Consider the following 24466-nt stretch of genomic DNA (forward strand, 5'->3'; position numbering starts at 1 on the left):
TGTGACATTTTATTGTAGCTACATGGGTTACCATTTAAGGGAAATGGGTAAGGGGCATAAGATATCACTCTCTATTGCTTCTTACAACTACATGTAAGTCTACAATTGTCTAAAAATAGTTTTTTTAAAGGCATGATTGAAAGAAGACATACAGATGACCAATAGGCACATGAAAAGATGTTCAACATTACTAATTATTCAGTTCAGTTCAGTTGCTCAGTCATGTCCGACTTTTTGCGACCCCATGAATTGCAGCACGCCAGGCCTCCCTGTCCATCACCAACTCCTGGAGTTCACCCCAACTCATGTCCATCAAGTCGGTGATGCCGTCCAGCCATCTCATCCTCTGTCGTCCCCTTCTCCTCCTGCCCCCAATCCCTCCCAGCATCAGTCTTTTCCAGTGAGTCAACACTTTGCATGAGGTGGCCAAAGTATTAGAGTTTAAGCTTCAGCATCAGTCTTTCCAAAGAACACCCAGGACTGATCTCCTTTAGAATGGATTGGTTGGATCTCCTTGCAGTCCAAGGGACTCTCAAGAGTCTTCCCCAACACCACAGTTCAAAAGCATCAATTCTTCGGTGCTCAGCTTTCTTTACAGTCCAACTCTCACATCCATACACGACCACCGGAAAAACAATAGCCTTGACTAAGATGGACATTTGTTGGCAAAGTAATGTCTCTGCTTTTGAATATGCTATCTAGGTTGGTCATAACTTTCCTTCCAAGGAGTAAGCATCTTTTAATTTCATGGCTGCAATCACCATCTGCAGTGATTTTGGAGCCCCCCCAAAATAAAGTCTGACACTGTTTCCACTGTTTCCCCATCTATTTCCCATGAAGTGATGGGACCAGATGCCATGATCTTAGTTTTCTGAATGTTGAGCTTTACGCCAACTTTTTCACTCTCTTTTTTCACATTTTATCAAGAGGCTTTTTAGTTCCTCTTCATTTTCTGCCATAAGGGTGGTGTCATCTGCATATCTGAGGTTATTGATATTTCTCCCAGCAATCTTGATTCCAGCTTGTGCTTCTTCCAGCCCAGGGTTTCTCATGATGTACTCTGCATATAAGTTAAATAAGCAGGGTGACAATATACAGCCTCGACGTACTCCTTTTCCTATTTGGAACCAGTCTGTTGCTCCATGTCCAATTCTAACTGTTGCTTCCTGACCTGCACACAGGTTTCTCAAGAGGCAGGTCAGGTGGTCTGGTATTCCCATCTCCTTCAGAATTTTCCACAGTTTATTGTGATCCACACAGTCAAAGGCTTTGGCATAGTCAATAAAGCAGAAATAGATGTTTTTCTGGAACTCTCTTGCTTTTTCCATGATCCAGCAGATGTTGGCAATTTGATCTCTGGCTCCTCTGCCTTTTCTAAAACCAGCTTGAACATCTGGAAGTTCACGGTTCACATATTGCTGAAGCCTGGCTTGGAGAATTTTGAGCATTACTTTACTAGCGTGTGAGATGAGTGCAATGGCCTAAAGAACAATGTTAATTTGGGGTGGAATTCAAGCTTCTTTTATGCAGTAAAGGGAGAAGCGGGAGGAAGTGAGGTTAGGTGGTGAGGAATAGCCTCAAGCAGCTGGGCATCAGTGAGGGTCTGAGGGAGGTTACAAAACTTCTTTATTCTTGGTCAGTGAACTTCTACAGGGATCTGGTCAAGGTATTCCCGCAGAACTAGATAAGACAAAAGCCAATTTTTCGTTTTCTTATTTCCTTATCACCTCAGCAGAAGTAGAGTTTTTTGTTTTTTGTTTTTGAAAGGAGAATATCAGGTACATCCCAAGCTGCAGGCAAAATTCTTTCAATGATTAATGAGCCGAGCTAGCATGACTAAACAAAGGCAGCTAACTACAGAATACAAAGGTAAGAACTAAAATATGTTCAACATGGAGTAAGGATTGTTCTTCCTTACAGTAAGGACAGTAGCCAGTCAGGCTCCTCTGTCCATGGGGTTCTCCAGGCACGAATACTGAAGTGGGTTGTCATTTCCTTCTCCAGGGGATTTTCCTGACCTAGGGATCCAATCCAGGCATCCTGCATTGTAGGCAGATTCTTTACCATCTGAGCCACCAAGGAAGCCCTCAAAATAGGTTCAATATGGGGTAAGAATTATTCTTCCTTATTACAAAAGTAAGCTGATATGGATTTAGTAGACCATTTTTACTTGAATTAGTTTCCTAATGCTTCCTAACCACAAACTTGAAGGCTTAAAACAGTACACATATATTATCTTATAAAGCAATAGCTGCAGAAGTCAAAAGCCCCAAATCAGAAGGGAATGGCAACCCATTCCAGTCTTCCTGCCTGGAAAACTCCATGGACAGACAAGCCTGGTGGGCTACAGTCCACGGGGTCCCAAAGAGTTGGACACGACTGAGCGACTTTCACTTTTCTAACTCAACATAATTAGCACATCCCTTCCAAGGGCAATAAAAACACCAAATTTACAAATCTGCTAAAGAAACATTTGCATTTGCTTCAGAAGATAGTAGTTATTTAAGAATATATCAATTAAATACATACAGATTCAGAAATTGTGTTGACTTATTCTATGAACAGAACTTATAATTTAGAATAAATTATTTTTTCTTCTAATTTAATTGTTCAAAATTTGAATCCCAAGTTTTCATGCCCTTTTAAAAAATAGGAGTGATATCTCTTAATATTTGGCTTCATTAGCAAAAGAATTTAGGAAAAAATTATTGATGATAGTTAAAAATCAGCATCATCAAATACTAAAAGTTAATAGCAAGTGATTTGATATTGCTTTTATGAAAATAATATAATAATAATAATATAATAATACATTTTTGGAAGTTCATGCTGATGAAAGAGAAACATCTAGCCTCGTTATTAATGGCATTGTGAATTCAGTTAATGATTTCAACATTGAGGATAAAATTACTTGTTACGTGACATTGATGTGTTAATTAGAATACACATTTTGGTGGAAGAAAATGTTATAGGAGGATAAATGTTTTACTAAATTAAAAAACATATGCATCAGAAATAGAATTGGTTGTGTCACATATGTAATTAACCATTGTATAAAAAAGATGTATTATTTTTCAAATCAAATAGAAATGGAGATGCCTCATAGTTACACATATGAACACTCAGACATTTGTATACTCTGTGTGTGTGTGTTTGTGTGTGCCTGTATGTGTCACAACACTGTAGAAAATACAATGTTGGTAGTTTACTAGTCTTGGGTGGTGGTTTCACAAATGTCAAAGAGAAAAAAAAAAAAGAAAGGGAATAGAAGGAAGAGGGACAAACATGGGTTACACGATGAATCTGTTCATTTGTGGACCATAGTTTTAAATGTTTTAATCAGAAATCTTCTGGCAAACAAAAGCCCAGGACCAGACAGCTTCACAGCTGAATTCTACCAAAAATTTAGAGAAGAGCTAATACCTACCCTACTCAAACTCTTCCAAAAAATTGCAGAGGAAGGTAAACTGCCAAACTCATTCTATGAGGCCACCATCACCCTAATACCAAAACCAGACAAAGATGCCACAAAAAAAGAAAACTACAGGCCAATATCACTGGTGAACATAGATGCAAAAATCCTTAACAAAATCCTAGCAAACAGAATCCAACAACATATTATAAAGATCATACATCATGACCAAGTGGGCTTTATCCCAGGGATGCAAGGACTCTTCAATATATGCAAATCAATCAAAGTAATACACCACATTAACAAATTGAAAGATAAAAACCATATGATGATCTCAATAGATGCAGAGAAAGCCTTTGACAAAATTCAACATCCATTTATGATTAAAACCCTCCAGAAAGCAGGAATAAAGGGAACATACCTCAACATAATAAAAGCCATATATGACAAACCCATAGCAAACATTATCCTCCATGGTGAAAAATTGAAAGCATTTCCCCTAAAGTCAGGAACAAGACAAGGGTGCCCACTCGCACCACTACTATTCAACATAGTTTTGGAAGTTTTAGCCACAGCAATCAGAGCAGAAAAAGAAATGAATGCAAAGAAGTAAAACTCTCACTGTTTGCAGATGACATGATCCTCTACATAGAAAACCCTAAAGACTCTGCCAGAAAATCACTAGAGCTAATCAATGAATATACTAAAGTTGCAGGATATAAAATTAACACACAGAAATCCCTTGCATTCCTATACACTCACAATGAGAAAACAGAATGAGAGATTAAGGCAACAATCCCATTCACCATTGCAACGAAAAGAATAAAATACTTAGGAATAAATCTCCCTAAAGAAACAAAAGACCTATATATAGAAAACTATAAAACACTGATGAAAGAAATCAAGATGACACAAACAGATGGAGAAATATACCATGTTTATGGATCTAAAGAATCAATATAGTGAAAACAAGTATACTTACCCAAAGCAATCTATAGATTTAATGCAATCCCTATTAAGCTACCAACAATATTTTCCACAGAACTAGAACAAATAATTTCACAATTTGTATGGAAATATAAAAAACTTTGATTAGCTAAAGCAATCTTGAGAAAGAATGGACCTGGAGGGATCAACCTGCCTGACTTAAGGTTATACTACAAAGCTACAGTCATCAAGATAGTATGGTACTGGCACAAAGACAGAAATATAGATCAATGGAACAAAATAGAAAGCCCAGAGATAAATCCACACACCTATGGACACCTTATCTTTGACAAAGGAGGCAAGAATATACAATGGAGAAAAGACAATCTCTTTAACAAGTGGTGCTGGGAAAACTGGTCAAGCACCAGTAAAAGAATGAAGCTAGAACACTTTCTAACACCATACACAAAAATAAACTCAAAATGGATTAAAGGTCTAAATGTAAGACCAGAAACAAACTCCTAGAGGAAAACATAGGCAAAACACTCTCTGAGGTAAATCATAGCAGGATCCTCTATGACCCACCTCCCAGAGTAATGGAAATAAAAGCAAAAATAAACAAATGGGACCTAATAAAAATTAAAAGCTTTTGCACAATGAAGGAAACTATAAGCGAGGTGAAAAGACAGCCTTCAGAATGGGAGAAAATAATAACAAACGAAGCAACTGACAAACAACTAATCTCAAAAATATACAAATAGCTCATGCAGCTCAATTCCAGAAATATAAACGACCCAATCAAAAAATGGGCCAAAGAACTAAACAGACATTTCTCCAAAGAAGACATATAGATGGCTATCAAACACATGAAAAGATGCTCAACATCACTCATTATCAGAGAAATGCAAATCAAAACCACAATGAGGTACCATCTCACGCCAGACAGAATGGCTGCGATCCAAAAGTCTACAAGCAATAAATGCTGGAGAGGATGTGGAGAAAAGGGAACCCTCTTATACTGTTGGTGGGAATGCAAACTAGTACAGCCACTATGGAGAACAGTGTGGAGATTCCTTAAAAAACTGGAAATAGAACTGCCGTATGACCCAGCAATCCCACTGCTAGGCATACACACCAAGGAAACCAGAATTGAAAGAGACATGTGTACCCAATGTTCATCGCAGCACTGTTTATAATAGCCAGGACATGGAAGCAACCTAGATGCCCATCAGCAGACGAATGGATTAGGAAGTTATGGTACATATACACAATGGACTATTACTCAGCCATTAAAAGGAATACATTTGAATCAGTTCTAATGAGGTGGATGAAACTGGAGCCTAATATACAGAGTGAAGTAAGCCAGAAAGAAAAACACCAATACAGTATACTAACACATATATATGGAATTTAGAAAGATGGTAACGATGACCCTATATGTGAGACAGCAAAAGAGACACAGATGTATAGACCAATCTTTTGGACTGTGTGGGAAAAGGCGAGGGTGGGATGATTTGAGAAAATAACATTGAAACATGTATATTATCATATGTGAAACAGATCGCCAGTCCAGGTTCGATGCATGAGACAGAGTGCTCAGGGCTGGTGCACCGTGATGACCCTGAGGGATGGGATGGGGAGGAAGGTGGGAGGGGAGTTCAGGATGGGGAACACATGTACACCCATGGCTGATTCATTTCAATGTTTGGCAAAAACCACTCCAATATTGTAAAGTAATTAGCCTCCAATTAAAATAAATAAATTTAAAAATAAATAAATAAATAAATAAATGCAATGTCCTTACATTAAAAAAATAATAAAAGAGGTGGCAAGAATACACAGATGAACTACATCAAAATGATCTGAAATACCTGGATAATCACGATGGTGTGATCACTCATCTAGAGCCAGACATCCTGGAATGTGAAATCAAGTTGGCCTTAGGAAGCAGCACTACAGACAAAGCTGGTGGAGGTGATGGAATTCCAGTTGAGCAATTTCAAATCCTAAAAGATGATGCTGTGAAAGTGGTGCACTCAATATTCCAGCAAATTTGGAAAACTCAGCAATGGCCACAGGACTGGAAAAGATCAGTTTTCATTCCAATGCCAAAGAAAAGCAATGCCAAAGAATGTTGAAACTACCACATAATTGCACTCATCTTGCAGGCTAGCAAATTAATGCTCAGAATTCTCCAAGTTAGGCTTCAGTAGTATGTGAACCAAGAATTTACAGATATTCAAGCTGGATTTATAAAAGGCAGAACAACCAGAGATCAAATTACCAAAATCCATTGGATCATAGAAAAAGCAAGATAATTCCAGAAAAACATCTACTTCTGCTTCATTGACTACACTAAAGCCTTTGACTGTGTGGATCACAACAAAGTGGAAAATTCTTAGAGATGGGAGTACCAGACCACCTTACCTGCCTCCCAAGGTATCTGTATGCAGGTCAAGAGGCAAGTTAGAACCAAACATGGAACAACGGACTGGTTCCATATTGGGAGAGCAGTACATCAAGGCTGTATATTGTCCCCCTGCTTATTTAACTTATATGCAGAGTACATCTTGCAAAATGCCTAGCTGGATGAAGCACATTTGGAATCAAGATTGCTGGGAGAAATAGCAATAACCTCAGATATGTAGATGACACCACACTTATGGCAGAAAGCAAAAGTAACTAAAGAGCCTCTTGATGAAAGTGAAAGAGGAGAGTGAAAAAGTTGGCTTAAAACTCAACATTCAGAAAACGAAGATCATGGCATCCAGTCCAATCACTTCATGGCAAATAGATGGGGAAACAAAGGAAAGAGTGACAGACTTTATTTTCTTGGGCTCCCAAATCACTGCAGATGGTGACTGCAGCCATAAAATTAAAATACACTTGCTCTTTGGAAGAAAAGCTCTGACTAACCTAGTGAACGGAGAAGGCAATGGCACTCCACTCCATTGCTCTTGCCTGGAAAATCCCACGGATGGAGGAGCCTGGAAGGCTGCAGTCCATGGGGTCGCTGAAGGTCAGACACGACTGAGCGACTTCACTTTCTCTTTTCACTTTCATGCATTGGAGAAGGAAATGGCACCCCACTCCAGTGTTCTTGCCTGGAGAATCCCAGGGACAGGGGACCCTGGTGGGCTGCCGTCTATGGGGTCGCACAGAGTCGGACACAACTGAAGTGACTCAGCAGCAACCTAGTGAAAGTCACTCAGTCATGTCCAACTCTTTGTGACCCAATGGACTATAAAGTCCATGGAATTCTCCAGGCCAGAATACTGGAATGGGTAGCCTTTCCCTTCTCCAGGGGATCTTCCCAACCCAGGGATCGAACCCAGGTCTCCCACATTGCAGACAGATTCTTTACCAGCTGAGCCACAAGGGCAGCCCTAGACAGTGTATTACAAAGCAGAGACATTACTTTTCTGACAAAGGTTTGTCTAGTCAAAGCTATGGGTTTTCCAGTAGTCATGTATGGATGTGAGAGTTGGACCATAAAGAAAGCTGAGCACCAAAGAATTGATGATTTTGAACTGTGGTGTTGGAGAAGACTCTTGAGAGTCCCTTGGACTGCAAGGAGATCCAACCAGTCCATTCTCAAGGAAATCAGTCCTGAATATTCACTGGAAGGACTGATGCTGAAGCTCCAATACTTTGGCCACCTGATGTGAATAACTGACTCATTGGAAAAAGACACTGATGCTGGGAAAGATTGAAGGCAGGAGAAGGGAATGACAGAGTATGAGATGTTTGGATGGTATCACCTACTTGATGGACATTTGTTCAAGCAAGCTCCAGGAGTTGGTGATGGACAGGGAAGCCTGGCGTGCTGCAGTCCATGGGGTCACAAAGAGTCAGACATGACTGAGTGAACTGAACTGAAAGCACACTAAGCAGGAAGGGGCATTCTCCTCATTTCTGAGTGGACAAACTGGGCATTCAGACCACCAAGGGGTCCAAAATTATTAGGCAGTCTTTGTCACCTTTAAGACTCCTTCAGAGCATCAGTCGTGGTGGGGACTAGTGGAGGGAGGAAAATCTAGCAGAAGGGGAAGGAGTGCCAAGCAGTCATGGCATTATGCACAACTATATCCCTCCCAGATATAGAAGGGTGTCTCCTACTGGCAGTCAGTCGACTTTCTGGTAGACTTGCTTGTGTCCTTACCTAAATATGAAGGATACCTAGAGGGTTGGGCCTTGCATGTGTCCATTGAGCCAGACACAGATTTCAGTCACTACCTCATTTGATTACCACAATAGCTCTGTAAACCATGTTCTATCTTCATTTTATAAACAAATAGGCTGATATTTGTTTATATTTTGACTTACTGGAAAAGTCCCTGATGCTGGGAATGATTGATGGCAGAAGGAAAAGAGGGCATCAGAGGATGAGATGGCTGGATGGCATCACCCGATGCAATGGATATGAACTTAGGCAAACTTCGGGAGATGGTGAAGGACAGGGAGGCTTGGTGTGCTGCAGTCCATGGGGTTGCAAAGAGTCAGACATGACTGGGCAACTGAACAAGGATGATATTAAAGAAACATATCTGTAATGATTAATAGGTTTGTGCTTATAAATAAGAGATCCAGAGATAATATAAGATTTATGTCTTTAAATTGTGTCTCAAATATTTATTGTCTCCATTCCCTTTATAATCTGATTGGTAAGTTCTTTGGTTATTTTTTTTTTGACACATGTATAATTATTTTGGGAAAATAAGAAAAAAACAGCTAATCAAGAAAATAAAAAGACACATTCAGATCTCTCTCTCTCTCTCTATATATATATATAATGCATGCTTTAAAATGAGATAGTATATCTACTGACTGCTTTTTGAACTGCTTTATTAGCTTTACAATATGTAATAGACATCTTTTCATGCAAGTTCATAAAAGCTCCCCTGCTTTTCTGCAAGTTGACAGAAATTCTTACAAAATCAAAAGTGAAAATGACATCACTAATCTGAAAAATGACAGAACAAAAAAGGTTCAGAGTAAAGGGTACATCAAGAAAATGCAAGTTTGCGCAGCAGGGGGTTTATGATTATTAACCTCAGCATTCAAGGCATAAGGCAAAATTCATCATGATGGTCATGGTGAGGAGGATCTCCAATAAGAATGCGCAGACTATACCTCAGCTGAAGCTCCCTAATTTTCCTCCTTAGCTCTCTCATCTCCTCCATGAACCTCTCCATATCATCAGCATCCCCATCTATGATGTCAATGTTATTGACAAGCCCATTGGGCATATCCTCTCTAAAATCCTGGGCAGGTGGGTCCCAATCCCCTCTAACATTTTCTCTAGGCTTGGGGCCTTCACCACCTCCCATAGGGCAAGCTTCTTCATTCTGCACCGGAGCCTGCTCCTCTTCTCTCCTTTCCTTGGGGTCCTTTTCCATCTTGAGATTTTTTTTCCCGCTTCTTCTTCCTAGGAGATGAAAGGATTGAATGCTTTGTAATAACAAGATTCAGAGCTCTGTGAGCAAATGTTTCACCACCTGAGAGACTTCAGTGTGTCCTCTAAGGGGGCGCCCCAGATCCAAAGAAAAGAAGGTGAAAGTGAAGTCGCTCAGTCGTGTCAGACTCTTTGATACCCCATGGATTGTAGCCTACCAGGCTCCTCCATCCATGGTATTTTCCAGGCAAGAGTACTGGAGTGGGCTGCCATTTCCTTCTCCAGCCCCAGATCCAGCCCTGCCTCAAAGCCCATCATTTTCCCTGAAAATCCTTCTCCCCTCCACTCCTGGCTCCCAGTGGATGGTGGGTAGGACCATGGCGGAAAGACCAGGCCTTAGCCTCTGGAGCTCCCTACAAGTTGTCCAGGTGCACCCAGAGCTTGCCCTTCTACTCCCTTCTTCTGTCACCAGCCACAGGCCCACAGTCTCAGCCAGGTTTCTCCTGCACTTAGTCTGGCAGGGAGGGCTGGAATTCCCCCCATTCTGCACCCCTACAATAGAGTCCCAGGCATCTCCCATACCTGCAGGGATCAGAAGCAGTCTTCCTCTCTCAGCCTTGAAATCTGCTGCACCAACGGACCTAAAGACCTACAGACAGAGATGCGACAATAGCCAGCACTGATCACTCTGATTAAAGGACCAGCGGGAGGGTGGGGCGATAGCTGTCTAGTGAGTTTAGGACTCCGCTAGAAATGTGTTGCTGCCTTCCCTTTCTCCTCTATCCTTTCTCACGGCTTTTATTCCTGCCCTGTGACCCTGTCTTCCAGAAACAGACATTCTAATCAAAGCTGATTATTTCAAAACCTCTTCTTTAGGCCCCTCATCTCCACTGTCTGGTCCTTCCCCGTCATCTAATTACCATTTCTTGAAAGCAAAGGGACAACTTGCAAGGCGGGGGTAATCCGAAGAGCTTGCTGGGTGGCCATGTGATTTATTTATAAATAATTGCAATGTAGGTATCTGCCAGGACCTTTCGGGGACCAGTGGACTTTCTGGAGTTATGCATCAAGATGGACGAAGGGCGAAGAGGTAACGTGGGCATAGCAAACCTGTCCCCGCTGTGGCGTCAGCGCTTTGTCAGGCTTACTCTAGCGTCCGCAGGCAGTGCCCACACTCACACCGACCTGAAGCGACCAGAAACTGTTTCCTGCTCCCGGCCTATGTTCAGAAGTCTGTAGCACACGCAATTGATTGCCTCTTCCATAGAAGGGACATGCTACCCACACCTAATCCCTGTCTCTATCCTCTGCAGCAGCAGCCGGTCCCCTCCCCTACTCCTCCTTCGAGTTCCCATAGCCACCATTTTCAGCTCCAAAATGGAAGGAAGGTGAAGAAATACCGGGAACGGAGGCTTAGACACGCTGCAGAGTCTGCCACCCCCAACCCAGGGTTGCAGGTTGCGCGCCCCTCCGGGCGCGCTGCAGTAATCAGGTCGTTTCCTCGCCTTTCCCAGTCCTTCTCTTCCAGACATTGCCCAATCGCCCAACTCTTAGGAGATACTGTCTCGTACCCATTCTTCAACCCTTGGCGCCTCTTGAATTCCTCCCACCAAGTCCTCCATTTCTTGCACCAAACAAACGTGAGGTCATCGGAGAAGCAGTAGAGAGAATCGAGTCCTGGCCTCGCTCTGGTCTTTACCCTTAGGCCCCCGCTCCCCTCCCCAGTCAGCGCCCTCCAACCTGCCGAGGATCGCGGTCAGCTTCCACGACTTCCTCCTTTGTGGGTACAGTTCGCCCACCTTAAGGCAACAGCGAGTCGGCGCACAGCCGCAAAGGACAACGGACTGCAACTGGAAAGAGAGACCAGTTTAAGCGCAGGCTCTAGGTTTGCGTCACCGTGAGCTCACATCCCGATTTGAGGTTCCTACCTGCGGAGCTAGAGAGGGCTGGGGGCGGGAGCGGGGGCGTGGCCACCTTTAGCCTCATTCCTACTTTCTCCCCAACTATACCACTGGGTACTGCAGATCCATTATTTATTTATTTGTTTGTTTGTTTATCTATTCATTTTCCTATTTAGCATCTTCAACACCAAACAGGTCATAATATTTTGTCTTTTGTATTTGCATTTTTCCTGATTTCTGCTGGAGCTTTTAAAGAATTGTTTCTTCCTCTTCTGTACTATTAAATGTTCACTTCTCTCCCTTCCACTCTGAAGCAAGTAAAACCTAGAATTTCCCCCATCAGTCTTGTTGGTTTTGTCCCAGGCTGGAATCGGGACAGGGTGTGTTGGGGTGGGGGGGTGCGAGTCTAGAAAGTCTGGAAAATAGGTAGGAGGTAGTTAAGGCTATGCTTTTTCCAGGGGTCATGTATGGATGTGAGAGTTGGACTGTGAAGAAGGCTGAGTGCCGAAGAATTGATGCTTTTGAACTGTGGTGTTGGGGAAGACTCTTGAGAGTCCCTTGGACGGCAAGGAGATCCAACCAGTCCGTTCTGAAGGAGATCAGCCCTGGGATTTCTTTGGAAGGAATGATGCTAAAGCTGAAACTCCAGTACTTTGGCCACCTCATGCGAAGAGTTGACTCATTGGAAAAGACTGTGATGCTGGGAGGGATTGGGAGCAGGAGGAGAAGGGGACGACAGAGGATGAGATGGCTGGATGGCATCACTGACTCGATGGATGTGAATCTGATTGAACTCCTGGAGTTGGTGATGGACAGGGAGGCTTGGCGTGCTGCAATTCATGGGGTCGCAAAGAGTCGGACACGACTGAGTGACTGAACTGAACTGAACTGAACTGACTGAAAGACTGAAAGAGAGGACAGCTCCTCCAAATATGAACACAGAAATGTAAGACTTCATGGAATATGACAAATCAAGGAAATATGACACCACCAAAGGTACACAATAATTTTTCAGTAAGTGAGCCCAAAGAAATGGAGATCTGTGATTTTTCAAATGAAGAATTTAATATAGTTGTTTTTTTTTTAAGTTCAGTGAGCTACAAGAAAACAAAAACAATGTAATGAAATCAGGAAAACAGTACACAAAAATAAGATTAACAAAGAGATAGAAATCATAATAAAGAACCAAACACAAATACTGGAGCTAAAGATTACATGACTAAAATAAAAACTGCAATAGAGATAATTAAAAACAGACTGGATCAAGCAGAAGAAATAATCTGTGAAATAGAAAAGAGGACCTTTGAAATTATCCTGTCAGAGGATAGAAAAGAAAAAAGAAAGAGAAAGAATGAAAAAATGCTTATATGAACTATGGAATATCCTTAAGAGAAACAATATATGTGTTATTGGAGTCCCAGAAGGAGTAGCAAAGTAGAAAGGAACAGAAAGTTTATTTAAAGAAATAATAGCTGAGAACTTCCCAAATCTACAGAGAGATTTAGACACCCAAGTTAATGAAGCTAATGGGTGATCTGAAATTTTCAGTACAAATGATCATCTCCAAGACATATTATAATAAAATTAACTAAAGCAAAACACAAAGACAGAATTTTTAAAACAATAAAAGGAAAAAAATTCCTCATATACAAAGGAACTTCCATAAGGCTATCAGCCAAAATCTTACAGAACAAGGGAGATTGGAATAGTATATTCATTGTGCTAGAAGAAAAGAAACACCAGTCAAGAATACTTCACCAGCAAAATTATCTTTCAGAAATCACAATGAGGTACTTTCCCAAACAAACAAAAGCTAATAGTTTGTCATCACTAGACCAACCTTACAAGAAATGCTGAAAAGAGTTCGTCAAGATGAAATAAATGGACACTAAAAATTAGTAACATTAAAACATATTAAAATATAAAATACACTGATAAGTAAGCATATAGTCAAATTCAGAAAACTCTAATACTGTAATATGCATGCATACATGCTAAGTTGCTTCAGTTGTGTCTGACTCTTTGCAACCCTGTGGCCTGTTGCTCACCAGGCTCCTCTGTCCATGGGATTCTCCAAGAATACTGGAGTGAGTTGCTGTGCCCTTCTCCAGGGGATCTTTCCGACCCAGAGATCAAACCCAGGTTTTTCATGTTGCAGACAGATTCTTTACTCTCTGAGCCAACAGAGAAGTGCTAAGAAAATATATCTTAAATACTCTCACTCATTATTCACAAATTGTAATTATGTGAGGTGATGGAGATGTTACCATCTATGGTGGTAATTATTTCTCAATATAAAGGTATATCAAATCACCATGTTGTAAGCTTTAAACACACACAACATTATATGTCAATTACATCTCAAAAAATCTGGGGAAACAAAGAAACATTTTACATTCACATCTGGACCAGATAACTTATTCATTTATAGATTTTGCCTACCACAAACAAGATCTGAACTGCCAAGACATCTCACAGAACATCATACTGATCCATTATATACATTACATTATACTGATTGGACAGGAAGAGCAATAAGAGGCTGTGGTAAGACATATGTGCTCTAGAGGGTGGGAGATAAATCCTAAGAAGATTTAGAGACTTAGTGCATCATTAACATTTTTAAAGTTACAGTAGTCAAGAGAATGTCAGGGCACTTCCTCCAGAGTAAAACACATGTTGCTGCACCTTACATCCCCTCCAACAAATAAGGAAGCATAGCACTTGGGAAGGATCTTCGGGTTTGGGAAGCAACACTTAGGAATACTGCTCTGGCCCATATCTTAGGTGACATATCTTAGGCTTCCAGTTTTCAGTGGGGTATTCTATGCAGGAAGGGTCTCTGTAATAGATCCAGACCATACTGCCATCAGCTTTGTTTCTTGAGTCACATGATTCAGTAGTCTCTGTGCATAGAGTAGAAAAAGAGGCAACATGGACCTTATGGGAAGTCTCAGGATTCTAGAGTAAAGCCGTGTCATCCACAGATGATAATTACACACCTTTTGAGAGAGACCTCCTAGTTTGGTACCAGGATCTGGTAGACAGAGAATGCTTGACCATGGAGTACCAAATGACCATATATATGGAACTACTCATTAGTGTGGATTCTTTCAGAACCCACAGAATTCTTTCAGGCCATTATAAGTTGGAAACAGAACATCTGAATTAGATCCAAAGAAGACGAAGGCACAGGGTAGGTACATGAGCAGGTAGCCTAGATTCCCATGTTGCCCACCACAATTGCACCAGTGTCTCTCTCCTGGCTTGTACCTTTAGCTGTATGGTTGGTGACAGGAGTGGGGTGGGGTGGGGAGAATGTGTTCCCATATAACCTGCTGAAGGAGAGGGAAGAATAGCTCAAGGTTGGTTTATAGGTGGATCTGCTTGGTATGTGGATGCATTTGAGCCACATTTAAGGGTGGTCTTGAAAAGTAGCAAGGATGGAAGATCTTCCCAATGGATAGGGCTACACATAGTGCACCTGATCGTTCACTTTGTACGAAAGGACCAGTGGCTCAAGGTGAGAGTATACATGGATTTATGGGTAGTGACCAATGATCTGGCCATCTGGTCAGGAGCATGTAAAGAAAAGATCATAGAAAAGGTAGTCTGGAGTAGAGGCATGTGAGTGGACATATAGGGGTGTTCATGAAATAAGAAGATTTTGGTATCAATCCTACTTTAATGGCTATTTGAAACCATCCATCATAAAAGAGTAACCATACAGCTAAGTAGACAAAATGACTCAGGTAATTGATATTGGCTTTCCAGATGGCACAGTGGTAAAGAATCTGCCTGCCAATCCAGGAGATGCAAGAGATGCAGGTTCAATCCCTGGGTCAGGAAGATCCCCTGGAGCAGGAAATGCAACTCACTCCAGTATTATTGTCTGAAAAACTCCATGAACATAGGAGCCTGGCAGGCTAGAGTCCATGGGTTGCAAAGAGTCAGACACGATTGAGCACACACATAACTAATTGACCTTAACCAGAATGCATCTTGACTACCTCAGGACTGACCTAATGGGCATTTCAAAGGAGTGGCCATGGTGGTAGAAATGGAGACTATATATGGGCCCAATAGCATAAAACTCTATATACCAAGACATTCTAACTGCTTCCTACTATGAATATCCAACCTATGGCAACAGAGGCTAAGGCTGCTTCCCAAATATATCATTATTTTCGAGGAGACCAAGAGGTCACTTAATGGAAAGTTGAGTACATTGGACCCTTTCTATCTTGGAAGGGTCAGAGGTTCATGCTGACAGGGTATAAGTTTTTGTTTTCTGCTTGCACAGCCTCAGTAAGCACCACTAAATGGGGGCTTTTTGAGTGCCTGATCCATGGTCATAGAATCCCATATAATCCCACCTAGTATAACATCTGCACATTGTAGCCACTTCACAGTAAAGGATGTGAAGAAATGGGTCCATGACAAAGGGATCTATTAGTCATATCACATGCTGCACTATCCAGAAGAAGTTGACCACATAGAATACATTTAAAGGCACAGCTAAAGTACCAAAGGCAACACTGAAAGAAACAGGTATTCTCTAGAACAGTATATAGACCATAGTATTGGGCTTTGGCCTTACTTTGAAGAATTGGATCTGGAATCAAGGTCACTATTAGTGGCTCTAGCTAATGCATTCCTCACCTTTTAGCAACATATCAAAGTGGACCATATTAATAAAGATAGATTGAAGAAAATAAAATTAGGCATACAACTCAGTTTTATATTTTATGTTTTGTCTCAGTGCAGTTTCCAGACAGAAAGGTCATCAACTTCAGTGCTGGTGCCCAGCTCACCTCATTCACTTTGTGAAACCATGTAGAGACCTCATCTTGCCCTTTCTAGGTTCTTCTCTGATGCAGCTGAAAACATGTTATATAGGAATTACTGGACTGCATTCACTGATTCATTTGCACACCAAATATTGGTGGGGCATCTAATATGTGGAATGGATCACACAATCTCCTGTTCCAAGCATTTATTGAGCACATATCAATACAACATGGTAGGCCCTGTGCTAGGTACTAGGAAGGCAGAGAAAGGCTTTGCTCTAAAAGAGTTTATGACTGATCATAACCTTTAGTTAGGCGTGAGGGTGAGTTCCAGAAAAGCATCTATTTCTGCTTTATTGACTATGCCAAAGCCTTTGACTGTGTGGATCACAATAAACTGTGGAAAATTCTGCAAGAGATCGGAATACCAGACCACCTGATCTGCCTCTTGAGAAATTTGTATGCAGGTCAGGAAGCAACAGTTAGAACTGGACATGAAAAAACAGACTGGTTCCAAATAGGAAAAGGAGTTCATCAAGGCTGTATATTGTCACCCTGCTTATTTAACTTCTATGCAGAGTACATCATGAGAAACGCTGGACTGGAAGAAACACAAGCTGGAATCAAGATTGCTGGGAGAAATATCAATAACCTCAGATATGCAGATGACACCACCCTTATGGCAGAAAGTGAAGGGGAACTCAAAAGCCTCTTGATGAAAGTGAAAGTGGAGAGTGAAAAAGTTGGCTTAAAGCTCAACATTCAGAAAACGAAGATCATGGCATCCGGTCCCACCACTTCCTGGGAAATAGATGGGGAAACAGTGGAAACAGTGTCAGACTTTATTTTTCTGGGCTCCAAAACCACTGCAGATGGTGACTGCAGCCATGAAATTAAAAGACGCTTACTCCTTGGAAGGAAAGTTATGACCAACCTAGATAGCATATTCAAAAGCAGAGACATTACTTTGCCAACAAAGTTTCGTCTAGTCAAGGCTATGGTTTTTCCTGTGGTCATGTATGGTTGTGAGAGTTGGACTGTGAAGAAGGCTGAGTGCGGAAGAATTGATGCTTTTGAACTGTGGTGTTGGAGAAGACTCTTGAGAGTCCCTTGGACTGCAAGGAGATCCAACCAGTCCGTTCTGAAGGAGATCAGCCCTGGGATTTCTTTGGAAGGAATGATGCTAAAGCTGAAACTCCAGTACTTTGGCCACCTCATGTGAAGAGTTGACTCATTGGAAAAGACTCTGATGCTGGGAGGGATTGGGGGCAGGAGGAGAAGGGGACGACAGAGGATGAGATGGCTGGATGGCATCACTGACTCGATGGATATGAGATTGAGTGAACTCTGGGAGTTGGTGATGGACAGGGAGGCCTAGCGTGATGCGATTAATGGGGTCGCAAAGAGTCGGACACAACTGAGCAACTGATCTGATCTGATCTGATACTTGTGTGGTGACGCTCAAAAGGAACATATTGGTTTTATGTCTGTACTGGTCTTATTGTGCTCAAGAATATACTTAGGGTCATGCACAGGCACTCAGGAGACAAATGCTTCCCCCAGAAGTTTGAGCCTAGGAAGCATTCCAGAAGGTTACTCTGATTGCACCCTGGGTGGCATCAGAGGCAAGCAAGGTTTTACTGGTGAGGAACTGGACACTAGTCTGGGATGCTATCAGGTCTACCCCTGGTGCATCTCCACCCCACCTTGGTGGTAGAACCAGGAAGGACAAGTATGACACCTGTGTCAGTAAGGGACAGACTAAATCTGACCAGGGAAGGAAAGCTTCAGTGTAAAGTCTATCTACACCCTCATCTAGAACAGGGAGGGACATCTCCAGTAGAAAGATGGTCGCTTTTTTTCTCTCTTACAGATGGGAGCTAACAATTCCAGCCTCACTTCTTTGAACTGTATCCTGAAAAACTGGGATAGATTTGATCCCCAGAGCTTAAAGAAGACATGCCTGATCTTCCTATGTGATACTGCATGGCCATGATATCCACTGGAGGATGGCAAACCGTGGCCGGTTGAAAGGTCTCTTAATTATAATACTGTTTTACAATTAGACCAGTTCTGTATAAAACAAGGGAAATGGGTAGAAGTAGCATATGTGTTGCCCTTTATTTTTCTGCGAGACATGCCAGACTTATGTCCTAAGGGTATAGATTTGGGTATGAAACCTTCAGCTCCCTCCTGTCCTCCTACTTTGCCCCTGTACCCAGGGCTCCAAACTGACAAAACTGAAAGTCAGGGAACACCCCCCACCCCAAAGGGTTGCCTTGGTCTCAGAAGAAACTCAAACTGAGATTCAAATTGCCCAAGTAGAGGTCCAAACAACCCCTGTCTCAGTACTACCTGAGACTACTCTGGTTTCAATAGAAACTCAGACAATTGAAGTAAGAGAAGCTCAGACCAAAGAAAAACAAAAACAAAAACAAAACTAAGGGTGAAATACAGGATAAGATTGAGGACCGGCGACAAAGAGATAAAGAAAAACAGGTTTCTCCAATCTATCCCTGGGATCATATGCGCCAAGCAGCTAGAGAGGCTGAAGAACAGCCATACAAGCTGTTGACTCTTCATGAAGCACCCACCAGGAGAAATAATCAATCTGTGTGAGTTAATAAGCCCTTTTCTTATCAAGAAATACAAAGAGTCAATGAGGATCTAGGAGATTATTTAGAGGACCCAGAAAAATATATTAGAGCTTTTAAAGGTGTTACTCTGCTTTATGACATTACTTGGAAAGATGTGATGTATATCTTGAGACAAATGCTAACTCGTGACTCAAAAACTCGAGTTTTGGGGAAAGCGGTTGCCTATGGAGATGAATGGCTTGGTAATGAATCAGTAGGGAAGAGGGAAGACAAGATAGCCACCCTCCCCACTGGGAATCAGGTGGTCCCAACTATAGAACCAGATTAGGACTATAACATAGCTAAAGGAAGATGGGATCAGAGTCACTTTGTCAGACGTGTTCTTGAAGGATGCAGGCAAGCGTGTGCTAAGCCTTTAAACTATGGCAATTGGCAAACATAGAACAGGAGGAGAAGGAAGCTCCTGGTAAGTTCCTAGATAGACTGAGAGAAGCCCTTCACAGATTCACTGAGACTGATCCTGAAAGTGAAGAGGGAAGAGTAATCTCAAGAGAGAGATTTCTCACTTGGCTAGAGATATCCGCTATCTCAGTCAGCTCCAGATATATGCCATAACCTATTAAAACAGGCGTATAAGCTATTAAAACAGGCGTATGGGACCAAATCAGTCTTTAGATAATCTGTTGCAACTAGCTCAGACAGTCTGTTATGGTAGGGAATATGAGGAAAAAGAAAGGCAGAGAAAGACAAAGGAACAGGTGGAAGCCCTTGTAGTGGCTGTCAGAACTATTCTTAAACAGCCTGAGAAAAATGCCCAGAGGGACCCAGGTGAAAAGGGATGGGCTTGCTATTATTGTGGAAAGGAGGGGCACCGCCAGCAGGATTGCCCTCAGGTGTCTAAGCTGCCCCCAGCTCCATGTCCAGTCTGCAAGGGACCACAGTGAAGGAGAGACTGACCCCAGAGGCGTTAGGTTTCAGGGGTCAGACTCTCAAGACAATCAGGACTGAAGGTGCCTGGCAGTCCCCACTCAAGCTCCCATCTTAATTACATCTGAGGAACCCCAGGTATTAATAACTGTGAGGGACCAATCTGCCAATTTCCTTTTAGACACTGGGGCAACTTACTCTGTGCTTACTGAAGCCCCTGGCCCACTTTCTCCCCTATCCACTTCCATAAAGGGACTGTCTGGATGAGCCAAATGTTATTATTTCAGTCATCCTTTAAGCTACAACTGGGACTCTGTGCTATTTTCACATGAATTTCTGATCGTGCCAGAGTCTCCCTCACCTCTTTTGGGGATGGATATACTAAGCAAGGTCCATGCCTCTGTTTTCATGAATATGGGGCCCTCCCTTTCTCTCTCTTTAATTGACTAAAATGGAAATCCTATAGTGTGGGCTAGTGAAAAATCTGTGGATGGAGCACAAAATGCTATTCCTGTAGTTGTCAAGCTCAAAGACCCACATTTATTGCCACATAAAAAGCAGTATCCACTGAAACCTGAGGTTAAGGAAGGGTTGAAACCCATCATTGAGAATTTAAAGGAGCAGGGGTTATTAATTCCCTGTAACAGTCCATGCAACACTCTTATTTTGGGTATAGAGAATCAAGTGATAAATGGAGACTAGTTCAAGATTTATAAATAATAAATGAGGCTGTAGTTCCTTTATACCCCATGAAGCCTAATCCTTATACTCTATTGTCTGAAATTCCTGAATGAGCCAAATATTTTTCAGTCATTGATTTGAAGTTTGCTTTCTGATTTAAACCTGTATTAAATCATCCTCTACCTATGAATTTAAGACAATTGAGAGGATTTTTTGGAATCACAGGCTACTGACACATTTGGATTCCGGGTTATGGGAAACTTGCCTGGCCTTTATATAGACTTATAACTAAGACTCAGCAGGCCCAAACTGACAAGCTGGTTTGGTCTCCAGATACTCAAATGGTTTTAAGGCTCTTCAAACTGCTCTAGAGTTAAGCAACGTTCAGCGAGTAAATATCTACACTAATTCTAAGTATGCTTATTTGACTTTACATGTTCATGCTGCAATATGGAAAGAAAGACAGTTTAAAACAGCAACAGGAGAACCTATTAAGCATTTCAGAGACATTGAGAGACTTTTAACTGCTATATATTGTCCTAAAGAAGTAGCTGTTATGCCTTGCAAAGGGCACAGCAAGGACGGGAGTAAAGTAGCCAAAGGCAATCAACTGGCTGACTGTTAAGCCAGAAAAGCAGCACTTTACGAAACCCCTTCACAGCAGACACCTTTGATCTGGACATGTCCTGTGGAACAGGAAAAAACATAATATACTGAGGAAGAATTAGAAAGATATGAGAAAAGAGAAGCAAAGATTAATGATAAAGGATGGTTACAGTCTGAAGATGGACAATTAATAATTCCTGAAAATGCTCAATGGAAAGTTTTCCTAAAGCCTTGGAATTAACTAATTATGTAACTCGGCTCTCAGCTTTTCAACAGGCATTAACAGACCTCTGAGAGATGACTCCTGACCCAGCCTCTGAGTCAAGCAAGCCTCTATTTGAGCCAGGAGCTGAGGTCCTGATAAAAACATTGGGATCTGGGGGCCAATCCCTTGAGCCCCTCTGGGAAGGCCCTTATCAGGTTATTCTTTCTTCTCCCACAGCTGTCAAAGTGCCAGGAATTGATTCGTGAGTGTGTCACACTCAAGTTGAGGTGACACCCTGACCAGAACTAAGTGACGTCATTTTATGTCTTTCTATGCTCCGACTTTGTACTTTTCAGATGGGCCTGATAATCTATGTGAGCCTGCTTCTGCTGACCCCAAAAATCCTGAGTCTGCAGTTTGATCCTCAAGACAATGCCTTCCTGTCCTGGGCTCACTCCTATGCTGCATTCTACAATCAGTCTAACTGCTGGGTCTGCGGAGCATTCCCCTCTTCATCAGTGGAAGCGCTTCCCATGGTGGGCATCTCCACTTCAAGGAAAGGACTTTCTCAAGTCTGTGACTACCTTTGATAACAACAATCATATGTGATGACTGTTATTAATCTGATGACATCTAACAATCCTAAAATGGACTGTTGCAACACTTTGCACCTTAACTATGGAGATAATGTGACTTTTAACTTTGCTGATTGTTCTGTTTTTGCTGTTTGCTCCCTGCATCTGTAACTGTGTAACTGGATTTGTTTCTAGCTGCATGAAGGATTTTAAGTTACAAATGGTTGCTCAAACTCCTGAGACTGTGGCAGCTTCCTCCAACTACTACTTGGGGTCCCTGGATCAGAGACCCTCAATATGAGGGTTAGGAGAATATGTTGCCTCCCCATTTTAGGGACAATGCCCCTTATCAGCTCGGAAGCAGTTACAGAACAAGAACAATGCCCCTTTCGCTGGGCAACATAATTCTCCTAAAAGAAAAAGGGTAACAGTCAGGAAGGCCAGAGGTCTCCAAATGGAGGAAATAGGCTGCAAGTATCAGATATTTTTTCTCTCTCTCTTAAGCGGCAGGAGGAAACAAACAACTGTTAGTTTTTTTCCCCCCTTCTCTATACAAATTTAAAAAGAGGTTTCTTTTAAAATTCTGTTTTGCCATGATGACACCTGGCTCCACCTGAACTTAACTTTTCTCAAACCTTAAGCTAACCAATGCGTTATTTTTTCCCTTTTTTTTCTTTTTTAAAGTATTTTATTTTATTTTTAACTTTACAATATTGTATTGGTTTTGCCATATATCAACATGAATCCACCATAGGTATAAAATATTTGTCTTAAGCTATGTTAATGAACTATGTATTTACCCTAGACTCTGTTTTCAAGTCGGTTCCCCTTAAAACTCAAAACCAACTTGACAAACCAGTATGTTTTACTCATGCAAATGTTCTCTTAAGCTATGTTAATGAGACTATATTTGCTTGGAAACCTGCCTTTCTTCAAGATTCAAGTCAATCATTTTATGGCCCTGGACAACTCACCTTGTGCCAATGTTATCTCAAAATGTATGTTATGGGTGAGGGTACCAGTCTCTGAGTTTTGAGACATTTCTTTTCTCTAATTAGCAGACTTCTAGTAGCTATATAACATCCGGCTAAAGACTAGCAGAGGGGCACTCTTTCTACCCTCTTCTGATGTCTATGTCAGAAGCTTTCTCTATCTCTTTTATACTTTAATAAAACTTTATTACACAAAAGCTCTGGGTGATCAAGCCTTGTCACTGGCCCTGGATTGAGTTCCTCTCCTCTGGAGGCCAAGAATCCTGGCATCTTTGGTGGTTCAGCAACAACGTTTCAAAAGCAGAAAATATTAAGAAGAGGTGGCAAGAATGCACAGAAGAACTATACAAAAATAGCTTGATGGCCTGGATAACTACTATGGAGTGATCACTCACCTAGAGCCATACATCCTGGAGTGTGAAGTCACGTGGACCTTAGTGTTGGGGGAGTGTGTAATTTCCTCAGTTCTGTCTTGCTGCAGCAAAAATTTGAAGCAATGGACTAATCGGTGTTACAGCTCCGTTTTATTAGGAAAAGCAAAGGATAGTATACACTTGAGGAGTGAGGGTGGGTCGACCCAGAAGACAAGAGAAGAGAGGCCTCAATCCTTCTAGTCTTCCTCCTTTTATACATTTGTTTCCTCCCTCCTGAGCCTGCCCTATGTAAATTGGGCTATCCAGAAAGGCTGTTTGTTTTACCTGAGGTCCTCACTCCAGTCCTGGGACCTTCCTTTGTTCTATTTTCATGAGCTTTTCCCTTCTCTGTCTTTTAGCCACTGCCATTTTGGACTCCTTTTTCCTATTCTAACTACCTAACATTTCCCCCCCCAAGAGATGGGAGGCCCAATTCTTTGGGAATAGGGGCATCAAGGTATCTCTGACTACTTCCTGCTGAACTGGGACAGTGAGGGGCATTGGGCCTCCCCCTTTTGCTAGTCTCAAGCCTCAGAGTCCCTTATAGCGGTGTCGATGTAAGAGTGAGTGATATTTTCCATGGTCGGCTATAGTTGTATATATCCTTGTTGAACTGGCAGTACATGTTGTAGCTTGTTGATCTGGGCAGGAACAAAACGGGTTAGATAATTGATAATACATGGAGCAATCATAAGCAGCATCAATATGGTGATAACAGGGATTAGTAGGGGCATTAGCCAACTCCAAACTCCCCCTCACCAGGAGAAGGATCCCCCAAAGAGAGACTGTAGCCACCCCAAGAACTCTCCAGCTCATTCTTTGAGATCCTGTAGGATCTGAATGTTTTTATTGAGGACTTCAAGACTTTCTTTAACTTACCTGGAGGTACTTACCTGGAAACAACACGTCTCATTTAAGATGGGTCAAGTCCCTCCTTGTTCAGGGATCAGAAGATCTATTTCCCGTCTATTTTGGAGTACAACCCCTGCCAAACTGTGTTGGTTCTTTAGAGCTATCCTGAGAAATCTTATCCCCAGAAACTTAA

At 41.8% G+C, this 24466-nt stretch overlaps 1 protein-coding gene across 3 annotated transcripts; it reads right to left on the minus strand.

Annotated features, from left to right (window-relative positions):
* Positions 1 to 9167: 9167 nt before the first annotated feature.
* Positions 9168 to 11634, minus strand: BEX5 (brain expressed X-linked 5). 3 transcript variants are annotated; one of them, XM_044936990.2, is made up of 3 exons: positions 11479 to 11634; positions 10317 to 10383; positions 9168 to 9767 (listed from the first exon to the last, which is right to left on the minus strand). In XM_044936990.2, exon 3 carries the CDS (start codon positions 9736 to 9738, stop codon positions 9400 to 9402), a length of 339 nt encoding a protein of 112 aa, XP_044792925.1. In that variant the 5' UTR covers positions 9739 to 9767; positions 10317 to 10383; positions 11479 to 11634; the 3' UTR covers positions 9168 to 9399. The 3 variants fall into 3 exon arrangements, with proteins under 3 accessions (XP_044792925.1, XP_006051832.1, XP_006051831.1); XM_006051770.4 differs by having other exon boundaries at positions 11475 to 11633; XM_006051769.4 differs by lacking the exon at positions 11479 to 11634 and adding an exon at positions 11306 to 11445.
* Between the last annotated feature and the right edge of the window lie 12832 nt (positions 11635 to 24466).

The sequence above is a fragment of the Bubalus bubalis genome, chromosome X (assembly GCF_019923935.1).
Source record: "Bubalus bubalis isolate 160015118507 breed Murrah chromosome X, NDDB_SH_1, whole genome shotgun sequence".
NCBI lineage: Eukaryota > Metazoa > Chordata > Mammalia > Artiodactyla > Bovidae > Bubalus > Bubalus bubalis.